Genomic DNA, 19,777 nt, shown 5'->3' with positions numbered 1-19,777 from the left:
AGATACAATGTACATATAATTACATGCTTCAGCAGTTTACAGAATACTTGCAATATTTAAAAAGGTGTGTAGAAGCTGGCTACCTATGCTGTTATGATGGTCACATATTAGTCCACTACTTCAGTCCTGTAGTTGATCAAGAAATTATAATAGCTTGATTTTGTAACAATTGTTCCATTCGTCTATACACTTCTCCTCTACTTAAATGTTACATCCATGAGCTGTACTATTTGCCAGTGTGGACCCTTTGTGATGAAGAGAGACCAGATAGCTATAAGAGAGTGATCCTATTTGGTTCCGGGGGAAGTGCCACTGAGGAAGAGCCACTGGGGAGGAGCCACTGAGCCCAGGACGCAAATAAATATGGGGGACAACAAAGAAAAAAACAGGGACAGATGTGAAGGTCAAAGGGTCAAAACTAGGGAACCTGAAGGGGACACCGAGCAGAGAACACCTGACTGCTCCTCAATAAGGGAGTGGTGGAAGGTGGGTATATCAATCCTAGAATGGTCAAGGCCCTTTCTCTATGAAATGAAAAGAGGTTACCTCAGGTTAATTAGGGACACCTGAGTCCAATTAAGGGCTGCCAGGGATCTTTAAAAAACCCTCTTCTGCTAAAATAGTGGGAGGACGGAAAACAAATAAGCTGAAGCAGGGTTAGGGGCAACAGGGAGAAAAGGATTCTCCTAGGTAGAGAGCTATATCCTCCTGTAGGGGAATTATTAAGTTTTCTTCTGTCTGGGGAAGGGCTGGTGAGCAGAAGCCAGTGTAACAAGTCAGTGCTCTGATGGGGGAAAAGAAATGTATGTGTTCCGGGGGCGGGGGGGAGGGTTGCTTAAGAGAATGACTTGGGCCTACCCTGAAGCCCACTTTGTAAATACTGTAAATAAACCACACTTAAGAATTAAAAACCTCCAGAGTAGGATTTATTTACTCCTGGGGAGAAACGTGGAGGCTAACATGATGAAAGAGGAGCCTTGCCACATCTTTTATCAGGACAAATATGTACAGGTGAGGCTTTTCTAGTAGATTTATATGCAGCCATTGGACTTCCACAGACGCAGTGGCACACCTAAGAGCACAGAAACAATCGTACTATAAATCAGTGCTGATTCTCCATCTTCAGCCATGATTCGCTTGGATTGCTCTTTCTCCCTCAGACTGGAGGTTTAATATCCTTTACTCTGCATTAACTATGACTGAATAACTGCTGTAATGACTGAACCTCTCACCTTAAGAAATTTGGCAATGCTGTGGTTTGCATTTTTTGTTTCTTCAGGAGCATCTTTGTGTTTCCAAACAACATGGTCGGACAAGATCATTATCAGTGTGTCTAGTTCAGTCTGGAATGATTCTGGAAGTCTCTGAGTTCGAGGAATCTAAGAAAAACTCAGATTATTACTTCAGAGTAAACAGAGTTAGAATACATTTACTTTACATGGTTAAATGTATTTGGGTAGAAATTAATCTTAAAATTTAGTTTCTTACATAATAATGTATATTCTTACCTGTGTTCTGTTTGAATCAACCAAGTGCTGTGCCACTGATTTTAAGATAATTGCAAAGAAAAACCAGGAATGCTGTAAAAATATTATGGAGAAAGTCACCTGATAATATTAGTGTTGAAAAACAGATTATTTTGTCAGACAAGATGGGTGAGGTAATACCTCTTATTAGACCAATAGAGGCCTTGTCTCTCTAATATCCTGGGGCCAACATAGCTATGATGACACTGCATAGATTATTTTGTGATATTTTTTACATCTAAGAATTCCTTTTTAGAGGAATGGTCTGGAGTTCTCAGCAGTGTATATTGATAGAATCTACACCACAGAAAAATTAGAAAGCTTTACATTTCACTATGACAATATTTAAGTCACTTGAGTTGAAGCCACACAGCACCTTGCTGGGTCTGGCATTTGGCAATTGTGATTGTGCCTTTATTAAGAAGTAAGGAGTGAACAAATGATCATTTCCATTCATATTTACACCTCTGTCTTAATTTGTGCTTTGTTTGCAAGTAGATATGGCAGAAATACACGACACATAATAATTACAGTAGGATAACTGGAACCCTTCATAGCAGTCTCAGTAGAGAGGTCAACGACTGAAAGGGCACAGAGAATATGTCCTAGCAGTCGTTTGCACAGGCTGGTGGGCGAGTGATGGGAAGCTTATCTCATGATATGATGGTACTACAAATGAACAGAGGACTTCAATCTCTAGTACCTTTTAGTAAAAATAAATTGACCTATTAAAACATGTACAGTAGAGTGTGCACGTATAACTATAATGACTTTGATGTTATATAACAGCCATTTAATTTCTTGCATGTACAGTACACTATGGGCCAGATTGTCTCCCCCTTCTCCAGTTCATTTCTGCCAGTATGGTGGTATACAAGAGCTAGGAACTGTCTGGATCAGGACAACAGAGAATCCCCTTGGTGTGGGGACGTCCTCAGCTGGGGTAAAGCAGGAATAGCTAGCTCTTACATGAGTTCCCTGCCAGCCTCGGTACGGAGGATATGCCAGATGTATGTGGCCAGGGTGCTATCCCTCTTATTGGTTATTTAAAAAAAACCCCAAAAACATTGGCAGCTCTTCATGCTTATCAGAATAATTATCTTTTACATTTTGCAAATTACAAATCAATAGTAACTGTATTAAAATCATGTTATTTGAATATATATCCTATTTATAAATATGTATCTGAACTGTGATTCCTGGAACCATTTGTGAAGTTAAAAAAAATCATCCTTAATGTTCTGACTCACTGTATTGTGTAAGAATTATATTTCTCACAGTGGTTGAGCAATAACAGAAAGGAAATCCAGCAGGAGGAATTATACAATGTAAAATCACCATGTACCATGCAATGACTTATGTTGAGAATTCACAAAATTACAGCAAGAAAGCTTCATAAAGCTGTTGAATTATTATGGGCTTTGATATGTGCAAAGCACACAGAGGAATGTGAAAGAGAGAGGAGGAAGATGAAGCAGAAATTGTGGTAATACTGAAAACATACTAATTTTTAAAACTGTATCATTCACCTTTAAAACGTGTTTCACTGTTACTTGATCATTTGATTTCAAAAGACCAGTCACATTCTTGGCAAGCTCCTCATGAACAGTCCTTTCTTCGGATGACTTGGTCTTGAACACATACTGAAGAGAGATCAATAATAGTACTGTAACAAACTGCTATAAATCCCAGCAACAGTTAGTGGTGCATAAGGAATGCATCTTCTAAGAATAGCTGGAGTGCTGATCTTTGCCTACCAAAGTAGCTTGACTGAAAAAAATTAATTGACATAAAGCCTAATTCACTGAACAACAATGGTACAAAAACTCCTCCTCTTGAATCTAACTTTTAAACAGTACTCCCCATTACTTTCAACTTGATTTGAATCAAAGGGAATTTCTGCTTAAAAATCACTGGCGTGATAGAGATTATTTTTTTCATTAGGGCATCAGAATCTGATTGTTTTGAACTCCTTTCCAAGCCAGTTCACCAGAAAAGGAAGAACAATAAACCTGTAAGGGAAGGAAGGAGGGTTTTCACCCACCCGATCAGGACCACATTTTCCTTGTTCCTATCTTCCAATGGCAACAGCTTACTTGGTAGCAATTCTTCACCATGAAAGGGGTAGAGCGCCCACTAGAATGGTCAGAAGGGGAATAGCATCCCCTTCCAGGCTGTAGTCCAAGAATTCCTCTGCCACTAGATTGCTCATTGACATAAATCATATATTTGCTACTAATTAGTTTCCCTCACCTATTTTTTTAACTATTTCTTTAGTGAAAGAATCCACTGGAGTCTCAGAAATAACAGCAGCTTAAAACAAATGATACTTTTAAGTAGCATTCCTATTAAATAGGGTGACCAGATGTCCTGTTTTTAAAGGGACAGTCCCGTGTTGGGGGATTTTTTCTTATATAGGCGCCTATTACCCCCCCACCCCCCGTCCCATTTTTTCACAGCTGCTATCTGGTCACCCTACTATTAAATATTAAGTCTTCTTGCCACAACTGACAGCTCAACCCCTAATTATAGAGCTGGGTGAGAAGTGGTTTTCCCATCCTGCAAAATTTTTGAGATTTCAAAAAAATTTCCTGTTCTACACTGGGATAAAACTGAGACATTTTGAACTTTTTCTGCGAGAAAGAGAGTGAGCACACTCTGCCCTAAAACAGCCAGTAGCCTAGTGTTAAGGCACGCATCCAACATGTGTGAGCCTTGTCTACACTGCCACTTTACAGCACGGCAACTTTCTCGCTCAGGGACATGAAAAATCACCCTCCTGAGCGCTGCAAGTTTTACCTGGAAAACGCCAGCGTAGACAGTGCCCCAGTGCTGAGAGCTACTCCCCTCATGGGGGTGGTTTTTTTACAGCGCCGGGAGAGCTCTCTCCCAGTGCTGGTGCCGCAAGTAGACAGCCACATTAAAGAGCTGCCACGGCAGTGCTTTAACATTGCTAGTGAAGACATACCCACAGACCCTGATTCAAGTTCCTACATCTTCCACATCCTAGGTGAGTGCCCTAACCACCAGGCTATTGGCTATTTTGGCTCTCTCTGACTAGAAATTCCATCCTGGACCCGAGAAATCTTTCTTGCTGAAGCTGTCATTGAAGCTGGTATGTTCCCAGAAAAAGTTTCAGTTTCAACATAAAACCCTTTCGGTGAACATTTCCTGACCTGCTCTACTTAAGTGGCATGAATGTTCCCAATGGGTCTTGATGCATCCTGGTTTACTTACATAATGATCAATCTAGAAACTGGTATTAGAACACCTCAGAATCTTTAATGCATTTATCCTCACAACACTTCTGTGATGTAGGGAAGTACTATTCCCCCCTTCTTATTTTTTAAACAGATGCAAAACTGAGGCAAGAAAGGGCTAAGGGTCAGATTTTCAAAGATATTTAGGTGCCTAAAGTTGCATATAGGTGCCTAATGGAATTTTCAAAAGTGCCTAAGCACATTACATGCCTGAAACCCGTTGAAATCAATGATTACATGCTTTTGAAAATCCCACTGGGATCTGCAGCTTTAGGCTCCTAAATACCTTTGAAAACTTGGCCCTATGTGACTTGCCCAGGGTCATACAGGAAGGTTGTGGCAGAGCAGGGACTTGAACCCTCTCTCCAAAGGTTAGAATAATGAGGAAGCACAACATATTTATGACTCAGTCACTGAGCTGAAGCATGCAATGAAAAGTGAAGAGTTATCATTTACATACTGCAGCTGTGCTCACGGCAGTGTGCAATACAGCAGCAGACATTTGCACTGGCTCACAAGCTCATTTTAAGCACTGCTGAAATATAAACCGGACGCACCCTTCTTTGGCTTTTCACTAGCACACGTGATCAATACAATATTTCAGTCCACTGTGTTTTTAGACAATTAAAATGCACTAAACTGAAAGTTATATAGGACCATATTCTGCTCTCATTTATCCCACTGCAAGTCCAAATATTTCCATTAGACTCAGAGAAACTGGATTTATACCAGTGTAACTGAGATCAGAATGTGGGTCAAGGAATGTTGAAAAATATCCCTTGTAAGGACATAAAGTATATAAAGACAAAGTATGAAGGCATTTTGCATGTTGTTGAAGTTAGTTCAGTAGCATTTAGCTTCACTGGACTTGAAAGAGTCTTTGGTTTCTTTCCTAGTAGAACTTGTCTCATATTTTCATTATTCTGATCATGAAGATCTGAGAGTTTCAGTTAATAGTGTGTGTTTTATTTTGGTTTCACTGGCCCTGAAGGGCAGTTTTTTATCTTCTATGTTGCATACATTCCATTCGGTAGATTATAGTTATTAGTAGACTTTGTGAAAGCCTCCCTTGTTTCAGGATAAATAAGAATGTCATTCACTAATTTATAAGTCGCTATATATGTCATTCAAGCTTATTTCCATAACTACTGGAATGGTGTGCCTTTCTCTTATTTTATATCTGACATTTCCTGTATCTGTTCGACCACCACTGAACATGAGTAGACAAGAAGAAAACCCTCTATGCATAGAGGAGTAGAGGCAAAGCAACAATAACTTTTATTTTTCTCTCCTGACAGGGTTTAAATACTATAGATTCTCCTTTGTTCATTCTGAGATGAATGACTAAATGAAGTAGGTACAAAAATAAGGTGTATTAAATCATTACAGAGTGATTGATATCTCTGCAGGCGATTCAACTACACTGCCAAGTCCTTGATTAATCTAGTAATGTCTGGGTACAAATTTTCCAAAATCCAAGGAAGAGCATTTGCCTTTTCCTTGTTCCTTAGTCAATAACAATATGAATGGTTCCCCTATCTTTCTACTTACAACATACATTTCTGTACTAAGCTCCTCATCCGATGAAGTGAGCTGTAGCTCACAAAAGCTTACACTCAAATAAATTTGTTAGTCTCTGAGGTGCCACAAGTCCTCCTTTTCTTTTTGCGAATACAGACTAACACGGCTGAAACCTGTCATCTTAGATTGTTACTTCAGATAAACTATTTATTGCTTAGGTGTTTGTTGGTCTGTAGCATTATTTGTGCTAACTCAAGGGGTATTCGATGGATATTGGGAACAAAGATATCATTTTTAAAGATATTGGGGTTTTGACTTTCTCAATGTCATCACAAGTTCACTGAGATCAAAATACTAGTGTAACTGAGTATAGACATATGCCACCTTCCCCCAAATGAGAATTAGGTGGAAGAAACTGAACAAGCAGTCCCCAATTACAAAAAATGTGCAAGGAACCATGTCAGAAAATAAAGTATTTCACATCCCAGAACCAGGTACAAATATACAGTTACTTAGAGGAACAAAAGATATCCTGAGAAAACAATAGAAGGCTAAGAATATATAATAGAAGAAACATACAGCAATCTATAAGCACAAAGAAAAGCTTTCAAGAACACCTCCTTAGTAAAAATTATCACTAAGCTTCACTTGACCATTTGTAATGTGTTAAATGCTATTGGAGAAACACCTTCTACACATACAGTACACATGGCAGGTCAATATGAAGCAATAAAACCACTTAATGTGAATGCTGCAAAATACCTCCTTGAACTGTACATAAATCTATCAAACTTAGGTACTTATATGGCCCCCTATCATAGTATCTGAGCACCTCACAGTCTTTAATGTATCCATCCTCCAAACAACACTGTGAGGAAGGGCAGTGCTCTTAACCCCATTTTTTGCAGATGGGAAACTGAGGCTCAGACAAGCTAAGTGATTTGCCCAAGGTTAAATACACAGTCTGTGGCAAAGCAGAGAATGAAATCTGGGTCTCCCAAGGCCTAGGCTAGCAACCTAATCACTGCACCATCTAAAAGGTCAGAAGGCAACTATCCAAATGCTGGAAAAACTACAAGAAAGAATCACAAAGAGAAAACAGAAATAATGTGCAACACACAGGAGATGATCAAAGTTCAATTGGATATTTCATACCTTTACATAAGAATGGACACAGTATTCTAGTTGCTCTTCATGGCACTTGGCAACAATGTCAGTAAGAACCCTAGAAAAGAAAGATATTGAGCTATCTTGCAACATGAGGCAGAAAAATATCCTTTATATACATTACATTGTATCACACTGTTATACATCAGATTCAAAATTACCCGTTATGTGTCTGATCCAGGCAAAATCCATGTGGACAATCTGCTGTGCCCATGTGGAACTCATTGACTTCATGAGCACGACATGTGGGCACAGCAGCCTGCTTGTATAGGTCACAATGGTGGATCAGGGCCTTACTCTAAAAAGTTACTATTATTCAATGAAATACACCCAGTTATAACAATTTTAACAGTTGTGATGTTGATCTTATTACATTATTGGGAGATGAAACTACACGTTACTGGAGAACATTTCAACACTTATATGGATCTGGGAATATTATGAAGAAGTTACAATGAAGACAATTAGAGAGAGTGTTAATGAAGTTGAGAATCAAAGTCTATGTAAGGCTGTTGTGTCAGAATTTCTATTCTAACCTTTCAGGGGTTAGAACTCTAGCAAAGACCTAGTGGACCACATTCCAAACTCAAAAGTTCTTGGTATATCTGTTAATCAGTATCACAATAATGGATTCTTATTCTGATAAACCAACCCATGTACCACAGTTTAATAACTGCCGAGTTAGTTTTTTTAAGATGCTTTCTGTGCACTCCTGATACATAATCCAAAAAAGCTTCTATTTTATTAAATTTGTTTTGCAAACCATTTCTCATTTATTATTATTAATGTGATTAGGGCCTTTTGAAAAATAAATAAATAACCGAAATTATTCACCAAGGTTCCAGTCATTCTGTCCTTACTCCTCTACTATTCAGATATCAGTGGGAATTTTGGCAGAGTAAAGACAGAGTCATGACTGCATGACTGTGGCCCAAGGCAAGTCAGTAATCAAGACAAAGTATAAAGAAAGTGTTTTTTCACAACCATGAACAATTTTGAGTTCTTGTTCTGTAGCTTTTAACTTGTTCAACGCCAGCTACTTCAATCTATTCAAAACAAAATACAAAGTGCATACATGTATAGTGGCAAACAATGAAAGGCATGCACAGCGTTTTGTCAGTGCACAGCTGTGCATGTTGCTGTTGACATCAGCAATGTTGTCACAAAGCCTGAACACAGAGAAGGTAAACACTGAGAAGCCATTTTCTACCAGGTGGGTGGATAGCCAAGTATTTGAGCATAAAAAAAGGCTGCCCTTCCAGTTTCTAACCCAACTGTTTCACTACTGTGTTTTCCAGCCACCCCAACTAACACTAACTCTGGCTTGGGACAAAACCATTTATTCCCCAATTGGCATTAGTGTTAATTAATTGGGCAGTTAGGGGTCATAGGAAAAGGTTTGACATCCTTCTCTTGGAGACTGAGTACATGACCACTGGGATGAGCTCAGTCTCTGCCAGCCAAGGGAATGACACTGCTGAATTCATTCCAGACATAATTTCCTATTCATGAAAGTACTCGGCCTGAAAACCTTTGAAGTGTTGAGCCCCCTAAGCTGCCATTAAAGTCAACTTGAGGAATCAAGCATCAGGAGTCTGAAGTCTTACAATGAATCTCCCTTCAACAGTTAAATACTGCAAACCAGCTTCAGTAAACATATAAAATACATTAACAACACTTGTAAACCCAACGGGACTGCTGAGGATTAAGTTGTGTTTGTCTTCTGGTTACTACCCAGGCCTTTAATGGCTGGGGAAAAGCCAACAAAGAAATCTCTATGCAGTACAACTTTTCTTTTTCAGCCCATCCATTGGAAATTACTTTATTCTTTTTATTTTATTTTCTGATTTCATGGCTAATAATAGCAATAAATATTTTATTTTAAACAAATATTTTAGTTGGACATTCCTGGAGGTCACAGACCCTTGGTGCGTCTCTCCAGCTGACTGTTAATTACTTGGATGATGCCTTCCCTGTTATTCATTGTTACGGCTTAAACATTTCATTGCAAACTGTCCAAAAGGGGGTGACCTGACTCACCTAGTTATAAATTTAATCATAGAAGACACTGATCTCTTTCTTTGAGGTGCACAGCAGCCGCAACCCACAAGGAAGTCAGAGGGAATTGAGGACACTAAGCACCATTCAGGAAGTGCTCAGCACCTCAGAGAATTATACATTTTAAAGCAAACCCTCCTTTTTACCTGTTGGTGCCAACTGATTTGAAACAGTAGCGAAAGCAATGTCTGCATAGGAACAATAATTTTGTGGATGAAGTCAATTATGTGATGTCATATCCTATACTTAGTTACCTGACTTACTTGCCAAGCTCTGTGTTAGATCTAGGAGTCAGACATTTTAGGATAATGAGCTCATCTTCTATTAAAATCTAAACACCAAGTTCAGTCCTGGTTCATAAGTAGACTCTTGTCAACAGTCACACACTGGATTGAATTTGGCCCTAATTCTATTATATATAACAAATTTTTGGATACCTTGTCACAGCAGTGGTAACCTCATCCACGTCGTTTTGTACCAGAACCCAAAAGAGTTGATTCAGGATCACAGGAAGAAAATTCATAATTACATGGATCTTCTCAATTTTCAGTAAATTCTGTATCAGATACAAGGCAGAATAACGATAGATTACGGACATAAACCACAATCCACCAGGGCCTGAATTTCCACTCCTTTACACTGGTTTCACCATCTGGTAATTGCAGAGAAGTAAGTGGAATTAAACCAGTGTAAGACAGTGGAGAATCATGCTCCATGTCAAGATATTTTTTAAAGTATGACTTTGTACCCAGAATTTTTATTCCTGCGATTTTATAGTTTCTGTTTATTTTGTGGTTATAAAGCAGAAACTATTACCTGCCCTTTTTTTTTTTTTTTCAGTGAAAAAGCAGAAAATATGTACCAGTTGTGAAGGACTGAAGTTCTTACTTTTAAAGATTTTTTCCCCTAAAATTTTGAGAAAATTTTTTACCTGGGCTGAGACCTCATATGCTGTGTTTCATTTTGGATAAAATATTTATGACCAAGTCAAAATCACACTTATTAAAAACAGTGTTACACTCTAAACTGACTGGACAATGATGCTCCATTACCTTAACTGATAGAGCTAATTGAGTTATTCATTAAAATAACTAATATAATATAGTTATTCATTAAAATTATGGATTTAGCTCTCTGATTTTCTGCAAATGCATTTGTGATTTGTAAATAAAAGCCAAAAGTTTGGGCAAATATTTTCTGCCTATTGTTTGTTCATGAACTGTTCACTTTGAATATTTGTTATCTATTTATGTTGTGCGAATGGTGATTTTATTTCTGTTTCCTGATTGGATGATTGAAATATAATACAGAGGCAGACAAAAAGCAGCAAACAATGAACAGTGCACTTCTAGCATGCTTTTCTGGATGTGTAATCACTCATGCTAAAATTTGTGCACCTTTTGGGTATTCACAAACATTTTCTCCAATACCTAGTAACTATCTGAATATACACAAATAATTTATATAATAGAGAAAACTTAACCTAATGCTTTTATTTATGAAAATAGTCACAATTTTTAAATTCAACCAGGACTAGTTGCTACTACATATAAAAAAAACAACAAAAACAACAACAACAAAAACCTCATTTTTTAATATGTATGGATGCACCTGATTTCAGGTACATCCACACATATTAAAAAAAAAAAAAAAAAAGACATCTTTAAATAGTTGCCCAGAGAAATGTTACGACTATTGGAAAGTTACAGCAAAATTATCTTTTACTAAGCAGCTTAATAAAATCAGCTTAATTGGGAAAATGGAGCAACGGGGGAAAAATATCCTTCACTTTAATCTCTAAACCTAGAAACTGCTATTAGATTCAGAGGATCACCAAAGAAGTTAATATGTTTCGTAACTTGCCCTTCAGTATTCTAGCTCCTTCCTGCTCCGCTCCAAACTACATATTTTAGGGTGAGCCCATGTGATTTGCTCACTGCCAAATGGATTAAGAATCCATTGTAGGACTGAGCATCCATACAAGAATGCAAATCAGGGTTACCTGTATCTTTGATCCAGGCATGCAGGGGTATGTAGCACTACATGCCAATTTCTTACCCCCATTTCTTACTGCATCTCTCATGCAGGAAGGGAAGGGGAAGAAGTGGGCATGGAAAAAATTATTACTTTCTGGAGCAAGAGGGGAGCAGCAAGATAACGGTGGCCTCCCAAGCCCCAATTCCTTCTCTGCAATGCTCCTGGAGCAGCACAGCAACGTGCCCTCCCTTATGATGATCTGTGTCCTTGGGACACAATCCAGCCCGTGGCAATTTAGAACCATAAGCAGGCCATGGGCTTGCTTGGGAGGCAAATTCAAAGAGAACTAGAATTTGGCCCTTTACATTTATTTACCTACATCAACTTGTAACACTTCTAAATTATTTTACCTTACAGGACGTGACAAAGCTTGAGGTAAGAGGGTGGGAGGGATCCATTTCTCCTTTTTGGCAGAGCTGGAAAAAGGTATTCAGATATGGATCCTAAAATGGTAAACATATGCTAAAGTTAATGCCTATTTTATCATGGACTGCAATTCAAATATTTGCTAACCATCTCGATGAGTTGGTCATGGTGGGTCGAATCCAGGAACTTTACACTTTACACCATACAGCACAAAGGATCACAGAATAATAGGTATTGAAAAGCCCAACAAGGATTAGACCATGTAGTCCATCGGCTTACCATCAGAAAGTGCATTTCCTAGTGCTTTGTCCAGTCTTGTTTTAAGTGTCCTGAGCAATGGGGTTTTCCCACGATCTAACAGATCTCAACATCAGGATGTTTTAAAATGTCTAGTTACAACCTCCTGTATCATCCAAAATAACGCCTCCTTTTTCCTTAAAAGGGGTATTTACTCCCTTAGTTTATCACTCCTCTCTCGTTAGCACTCCTACATTCAGATTATCTTTAATGTTAGACGAACAGATTCATACAAGATTTAAGATATATTAAGATCATGAGCAGGGGGTTGGACTAGATGACCTCCTGAGGTCCCTTCCAACCCCGATATTCTATGATTCTATGATCATTTGTCAGGTTTTTTCTAGCATGCATTTCTGATTATCAGGTAAGGATATCTGAGAGAAAATGCAAACTCACCTGAGTATTTACAGTCGATACAACAAATGAAGACACCTTGAAAAGCAGCTTCCCATTGTCTACCCACTTAATGTCACTTCCACTCTGCTGTAAAAAATATTTTCTTATTTCCACACTTGCAAACACCATAAAAGTGTAAACATGTCAACACTGTTCAGTTCTGCATCACTTTTTGCTGCACAGCTCTGTGATTGTGCAAGTTCACTGAGGCCTGGATATTGCACTATTTTAAATATTCAGCTCTCAGTTACTGTAGAAGCAGTCACAATGGGAGTTCCCCCACTACCCTGTCAATGCCACAAAGCAATAGACTAGATCCACAGGCCTACTCAGCTCTCTCTCCATTGCTCAGTTAGTACAAAGGGAGAGGAAACTGCCCATAACTTTCCTGCTGAGGATTCTTAACCAGGCACAGCTGAGGGAACAGTGGGCAATCCTGGGCACTACGGCAAGGATCATGGGACTTGTCCTAGTCAGACTTTTTCAGGGACCCCAGCTAAAACTGTATGAAAAACCACTTTTCACCATGCTCCCACCAGCTAGGAAGAATGTATGGTTTATCCATGCACCGCCAGTCAGGTGTGGTATCTCCAGCACACCACTGGAAGAGGCATAGTTTCCCCGATCTGTTGGTACACATATTAACTTAAAAATTGAATGCTATACATATGAACACACTAAGCAGTATGGTCCAGTTTATCATTCATACAATGACTCCTTTACATTGCCAGCAAGGCGTAAATGAGAAGCTGGCCCTATCATTTTAATCACACATACTTCAATCTCTCTATTCCTTTTGAATAATATATAAATATTACTTAATACCTTTCCACTTGCAGGATCTTGAAGGCTTAAGTAACTGGGCGGCAAACTGGTTGTCACTGGAATGTTATGTTCTTGAGAAGCTAACTGGGCATCTTTCAATAAAGGAAGCCAAGCATATCCAACTGCACACAAGGGCAAATCAATATGACATTTTTGAGTATAAGATCTTTAGATCATAGGATCATAGTAAATTATAGCCACAAACAGAAATTCTGAAATCCTCAGATGAACATATATCACTATAAATATAATGCAGACAAACATTAGCAAGGAATTATTTGAAAGTAATTCTACTGCAGGTACCTGGTGTTTCCAGAGCCTCTTTCTTTTTGGCATTAGCTTTTGCATGTATGTCACAGGTGACATGATAAAATGAAAACAGAATGTGGTGTTTCTGATGGAGTTGAGTGGGAAGCTCAATTTTCACCTGAAATGTAAAAGGTTACACCTCTCTTTAGTTTAAAGGGAATCAACCAGGAGTAAGAGATAGGCTCTAAAGGAGAAATCTCTCTTTCTATATATCTCTAATTAAAGCTGGCCTTTTGACTGGTAATTGCTTCTTTGTGTGTTGCTCTTTTTAATGATGTGACAACTGTTCTTTTAAAGAAATCATTGAGAGGCACCATTTATTACTCTCACTTAAACTGTTTTTTCTTCTCTTTCCTTTGAGTGAATATTTGTGTTTCTAATGAAACAGCACAGAATTGAAAACTGAAGAACCCTGTTCAAACAGGCTGCTTAGAACCAATCATCTCCATACAATCAGACTCAACACTGACCCTACCCAAGAGTCGCCATTCTTTCTTTCTCTTCTCCTTTAGCATAAGAGAGAGTCAGCCTGGATACCCTTTACATTAAAAACACTAATGATATGTCATCATAACTGATTTTATTATAAAGACTGAAGGTGAACAAGGATTGACGTGAAAATAAAAAACTTTTATTTATGATCTCAGATGAGTCATACGTCCCATAGGTTGTTAATTGAATAAATATGTGGACAGAATGGGCATCGGGCTTTGTTGCAAGGATAGGTTCCAACTCTGTCCATATATTTACTCAAGTGACACCATCATAGGACCTAATCACATTAGCCATGCTATCAGGGGCTCGTTCACCTGCACATCTTCCAATGTGATATATGCCATCATGTGCCAGCAATGCCCCTCTGCCATGTACATTGGCCAAACCGGACAGTCTCTATGCAAAAGAATAAATGGACACAAATCTGACATCAGGAATCATAACATTCAAAAACCGGTAGGAGAACACTTCAACCTCTCTGGCCACTCAGTGAAAGATTTAAGGGTGGCAATTTTGCAACAGAAAAGCTTCAAAAACAGACTCCAAAGAGAAACTGCTGAGCTTGAATTAATATGCAAACTAAATACCATTAACTTGGGTTTGAATAGAGACTGGGAGTGGCTGGGTCAGTACACATATTGAATCTATTTCCTTAAGTTAAGTATCCTCACACCTTCTTGTCAACTGTCTAAATGGGCCATCTTGATTATCACTACACAAGATTTTTTTTTTCTCCTGCTGATAATAGCTCATCTTAACTAATTAGCCTCTCACAGTTTGTATGGTAACTTCTAACTTATCTGTATGTGTATATATCTATATCTATCTCCCTATCTTACTATATGTTCCATTCTATGCATCCGATGAAGTGAGCTGTAGCCCACGAAAGCTTATGCTCTAATAAATTTGTTAGTCTCTAAGGTGCCACAAGTACTCCAATCCTTTGTGAGTGTGCTGTCAAAAGCACTAACAACTCAAGGCTATGGAGCACTCTGGATTGGTTAGGGTGAAACTCAATTCACCTGCATAAAGCCTGAGGAATCGGACTTTATGTTGGTGAAGTAGAAAGACTGACCATTATGATGTGTTCAGAGAAATGGTGAAATTTTATTTCATACTGTATGTTTATTTCAGTAAGTAAAAATCTCTCTATCTAATGAAATTCACACTCACCTGGATACATGATCACTTATAGCAGGCAGGTAATATTTTTTTTTCCATTTCTATGCCTTTAATTCAATGCATATTGTCATATTGTTTAATCAGTGAAGAATGAACTGACCTCATCATAGAAATCAGGATTCTGTGAATGATGTAGCACTGCTGTGTAGGCTGCTGTTGTAAATAATGGTCCGCCAGGCTTCCCATAAATACACTGTTAAAATATTATACTTCAGTTCAGTTGTCAAGGCATGCTGATAATACTAATATAGGCATAGCTCAAAGGGGGTTTACAAAACTGTCTTTCCTTTATATGGACTCATCCTACACAATTCAACTCCAATGCTTTACTGGGGTTCTAGGCACAACAACTCCTCCCTGCATTGGCAGGACCAGGGTATTTAATAGGCCCTTTCTATTTCTAGCTTCTATGATTCTTGATTAGCTTATTTTATGTATGGGAAAACTGAGGTGCAGGTTCTCCCACTTTTGTGCCATACTCATTGAACAACTCCATATACCACAAAATTAGTTTGGAAATCTAACACAGATAATCTTAGTTCCCTAATGCCATTTTAATGCATCATACCTCAACATGCACAAGCTATACATTTTGCTGTTCACTAAGTGAGCCATGCAGATGTGACGACCACCAGCTTGGCTGATATGCTGAAGACTGAACGGGGGACCTCCAGAGTGAAAAGCCAGAGCTGCTACAGCTTGAACTAAAAAGTCAAGGCTTTGTAGCTGGGGGCTGAACCAACTCATTTACATCACAGTTGGAGACCTGTAACACACACCTACCAGTGGGTTAGGTAAGGGTAGTAGGACTAGCCCTGCAGCCCTCACAGAGGCAAAACCACCATATAAATCAGAAGTTCTGCTTGCATCAGGACTGCAGGTTCAGGCTCAATATCTACCAGTACTTTGTTTAAAATGAAAGGAAGAGCATGTGAAAAATATGTAAAACAACAAATTGGGCTGTTCTATTTAGGGTGACCAGATGTCCCGATTTTATAGAGACAGTCCCGATATTTGGGGCTATGTCTTATATAGGCTCCTATTACCCCACCCCCATCCCGATTTTTCACAGTTACTGTCTGGTCACCCTAGTTCTATTGTATCTAATCTACTATGTCTAGGGGAGGATTTCCAGTGGCAGTTATGCTCCTTCGTCACTTACGCGCTTTTGAAAATCCCACCCTTTAATTTTAAGTAGCTCATCATAATGATAAGTAAGGCCTGGATTTTCAGATTTAGATCTAGGCACCTGAATGCACATTTAAGTGTCTATGCCCTAATTTTCAAACGGGCATAGGCAAAAGTATGCATGCCTAACTTTGGTATGCAAATTCCCTCAGTGTGCTCATGTGAGGTGGAACTATATGCGGCTATACCTAAGTGCACGCACATAGTCTTACTGTGTGGAGATTTGTATGCCAAAGTCAAGCATGCACTTGCTTTAAAATTTGGACCCTGAATATTAGTTTAGGCACTTAAACGTCTAAGTGTTAAATAAGGATGCAGGTACTGAGATTTCCAAGACAATCTAGGGATTTAGACAGGTGTTCCATTAAAATGAATGGGAAGACATGGAAAATAGTCATCTTTTGCAAGTTTTTTTGCCTAATCATTGAACTAGCACTGCAGGGTTGACATTTCCAGCTGATATAGTTAATAACTGGTATTAAACAGGATTGTTATGGAAACTTAAAAGAATATATTACAATATTCACACTTTAAATGTTGCTGATTAGAATACTCTCAATTGCAGGGTTTCATATGAAACCGCTTTTGACACATTATTCTGTGAATGTACTTTGTCTTTGCTCACCTTCATTGGCTTGGCTCCTTCTTCATCTGAACTTTTAAATTCAATACATACTGTTATGTTCCGCGCCTGCAATAGTGATGCGTTAAAAGTGTAATTAGAAATCATTAGCCCATAAAAATACATACAAACTAAGATGTGTGAAATAGAACAGGTTCTACTTAAAAGCTGGAGAACACTATGAATGATGAGCCATATCCTAAATACTTGCAGCTCCCCGCAAAAATCACTGGAAATAAATGTGTAAAAAGGAGAAGGACCTGCAGGCACCAAACTAGGCTTCAAATGCATTGTGCAAAGGCAGAGCATAAAGGGACCAGTATTTAGCCCTGTCTTGAGTTTAATTCATATTCAATCAGTATGAATATGCATATAAGCTCTCAAGGTTCATTTAAGAGAGGATCATCTGTACACACATTTATATTAAAATATATTTCCCTAGAATATTGCCCAAAAAGCAATTACTGAACTACATCTTCTTTGAAATGCCTTCATAGCATAAAAGGTTCCTTTAATCTGTAAAATCACTTCCAGGAAATTCTTACTGTGCTTAAAGGTTCCATAAAGAATTAAATAGACTGCAAGTTAGTTCAGTAATTCAGGATCCTATTCTGCCACCTTTAGCTATGATGAGTAGTTCTACTGTACCTTGCTGAAGCTTTTTTGGCTATCGTACTTGAGATGTTTTGGATAGATGTATACTTGGTTCTTATACACTCTATAAGGCCGGGAATATTTTGTTGATTCTTGTACAAATTCTTCCACTTCCACCGTAGGTTGATGCTCCTCTGTATTATAAAATGGCTTGACTGGGATAAAAGATGATGTTACACAATCTTCAAAAAAATAAAACAAAAAAACAATCAGAAAATGAAGTTGTCATTTTATAAACACACTAATAATAAGTATGTAGGATGTAATATCCAATATCAAGACACAAAGGGCCAAATTCTATCCCCTTTTACAGCAGTGTAAATCTATAGTAATTGCACTGATCTACATTTAAGTTAAATATAGCACCAAATAACCTTTGAATATGCAGTATCCAAGACAAAGCACAGTAGTATCATTCCAACTCTTATAATTTCAGCAAAGTTATAGCTCTAAATACAACTGAAGTGTCATTAAAAGATAGATTGTTTCTACTGGAGTTAACATCTCTATTTAGCCCATTTTTTCATTTACTTTTTAAAGTTCATCTGCTATCTAACCGGCAGCCAATGAAATCAAGAGATACGTTACTTAGAACTAGATTTAATACATTAGAGAATCAGAGTATCTGAATTAAGTTCAAGAGATAGCTGATGAACAGAAGTCTCCTGTCATCCAGACAGCAGAGTAACTCAGCACAGATGTCACAAAAGCACAGATTGGTATTCCAATGTATGCTACTAAATCAGCAACAAGCTTGGTCTCAGTAGGAAAATATCCATGGCTGTCTGCACTACACTAGTCCGAGGAGGACAGAGACACTGATTCCTATTCAAATGAAAAGCAACCTGAGGCTCAACCCTGCAAACTCTAGAGCCAACCAAGAGGTAGTCAGATCATGCAAACAAGCTCTCCCTGCCTCTTTTATATCCTAACTTTCCCCCTTGCTCCCTTCAGAACCTCCACAATGAGAAGTCATGCCACTATCAGGCTGGAATAAATCTTCTATGGGACTACAGAGTAACAGCAAGATGTAGAGCAAAGGTGAACAAACTACGGCCCGTGGGACCCTCCTGCCCGGCCCCTGAGCTCCTGGCCCAGGAGGCTAGTCCTGGCCCCTCCCCCACAGCCTCAGTGTGTTGTGCTGCCGGCGCAATGCTCTGGGCGGCTGGGCAGTGCAGTTGCAGAGCTGCGGCCTGACCTGGCTACCAGCCACCTGTGCTCCAGGCAGGGAGGTAAGGGGGCAGGGAGCAGGGGGGGTTGGACAGGGGGCAGGGGAGTTGGGGGGGATGGTCAGAGGGCAGGGGTGTAGATAGGGGTTGGGGTGGTCAGAGGGGATTGGATGGGGCAGGGGTCCTGGGGGGGGGCAGTCAGGAATGACAGGGGGGTTGGATGGGGTGGCAGGGGGCAGTCAGGGGACAGGGAGCAGGGTGTGGTGGATGGGGCAGGAGTCCCGAGGGGGCTGTCAGGATACAGGGTACAGGGGAGATTGGATGGGGCAGGAGTCCCGGGGAGCCATCAGGGTGTAAGAAGCAGGGGGGTCGGTAGCGGGCAGGGGCTGGGCCACGCCTGGCTGTTTGGGGAGACACAGCCTCCCCTAACTGACTCTCCATACAATTTTGGAAACCCGATGTGGCCCTCAGGCCAAAAAGTTTGCCTGCCCCGATGTAAAGGCTGTTTCTCTGATCAATTACTAAGTTTTCTTTTTAACAAACTTAAAGGGTTCAGCCTTCCTTCCAGCCAATTTCTCATGCTTGCTCTCAGTCATTTTCATCCCTAGCTGTCGGGTGTATTCCTGAAATAAGCTAGAAAGTGCCATTCATGGAAGCCTTTGTCCTTTACCTCCCAATGAATACTAGTAGTGTCAAAGGTGA

At 39.3% G+C, this 19,777-nt stretch overlaps 1 protein-coding gene across 5 annotated transcripts in view; it reads right to left on the bottom strand.

Moving 5' to 3' along the window:
• DOCK10 (dedicator of cytokinesis 10) overlaps positions 1–19,777 on the bottom strand; it is a 201,307-nt gene that overhangs the window by 66,102 nt on the left and 115,428 nt on the right. For 4 of the 5 annotated variants that reach the window (XM_048863538.2, XM_048863544.2, XM_048863552.2 and 1 more), the window contains 12 exons: positions 17,901–18,088; positions 17,256–17,321; positions 15,543–15,635; positions 13,760–13,883; positions 13,457–13,578; positions 12,632–12,718; positions 11,920–12,012; positions 9,970–10,088; positions 7,463–7,532; positions 3,056–3,169; positions 1,509–1,580; positions 1,233–1,379 (listed from right to left, as the gene is read on the bottom strand). In XM_048863538.2, coding sequence (XP_048719495.1) covers positions 1,233–1,379; positions 1,509–1,580; positions 3,056–3,169; positions 7,463–7,532; positions 9,970–10,088; positions 11,920–12,012; positions 12,632–12,718; positions 13,457–13,578; positions 13,760–13,883; positions 15,543–15,635; positions 17,256–17,321; positions 17,901–18,088 — 1,295 coding nt within the window. The remainder of the gene's footprint in view (positions 1–1,232; positions 1,380–1,508; positions 1,581–3,055; positions 3,170–7,462; positions 7,533–9,969; positions 10,089–11,919; positions 12,013–12,631; positions 12,719–13,456; positions 13,579–13,759; positions 13,884–15,542; positions 15,636–17,255; positions 17,322–17,900; positions 18,089–19,777) is intronic. The other variant, XM_048863551.2, reaches the window with a different exon arrangement.

The sequence above is a fragment of the Caretta caretta genome, chromosome 9 (genome assembly GCF_965140235.1).
Source record: "Caretta caretta isolate rCarCar2 chromosome 9, rCarCar1.hap1, whole genome shotgun sequence".
Taxonomy (NCBI): Eukaryota; Metazoa; Chordata; order Testudines; family Cheloniidae; genus Caretta; species Caretta caretta.
Note: the sequence above shows the minus strand (reverse complement) of the source record. Positions and strands in the feature narration are given on the sequence as shown.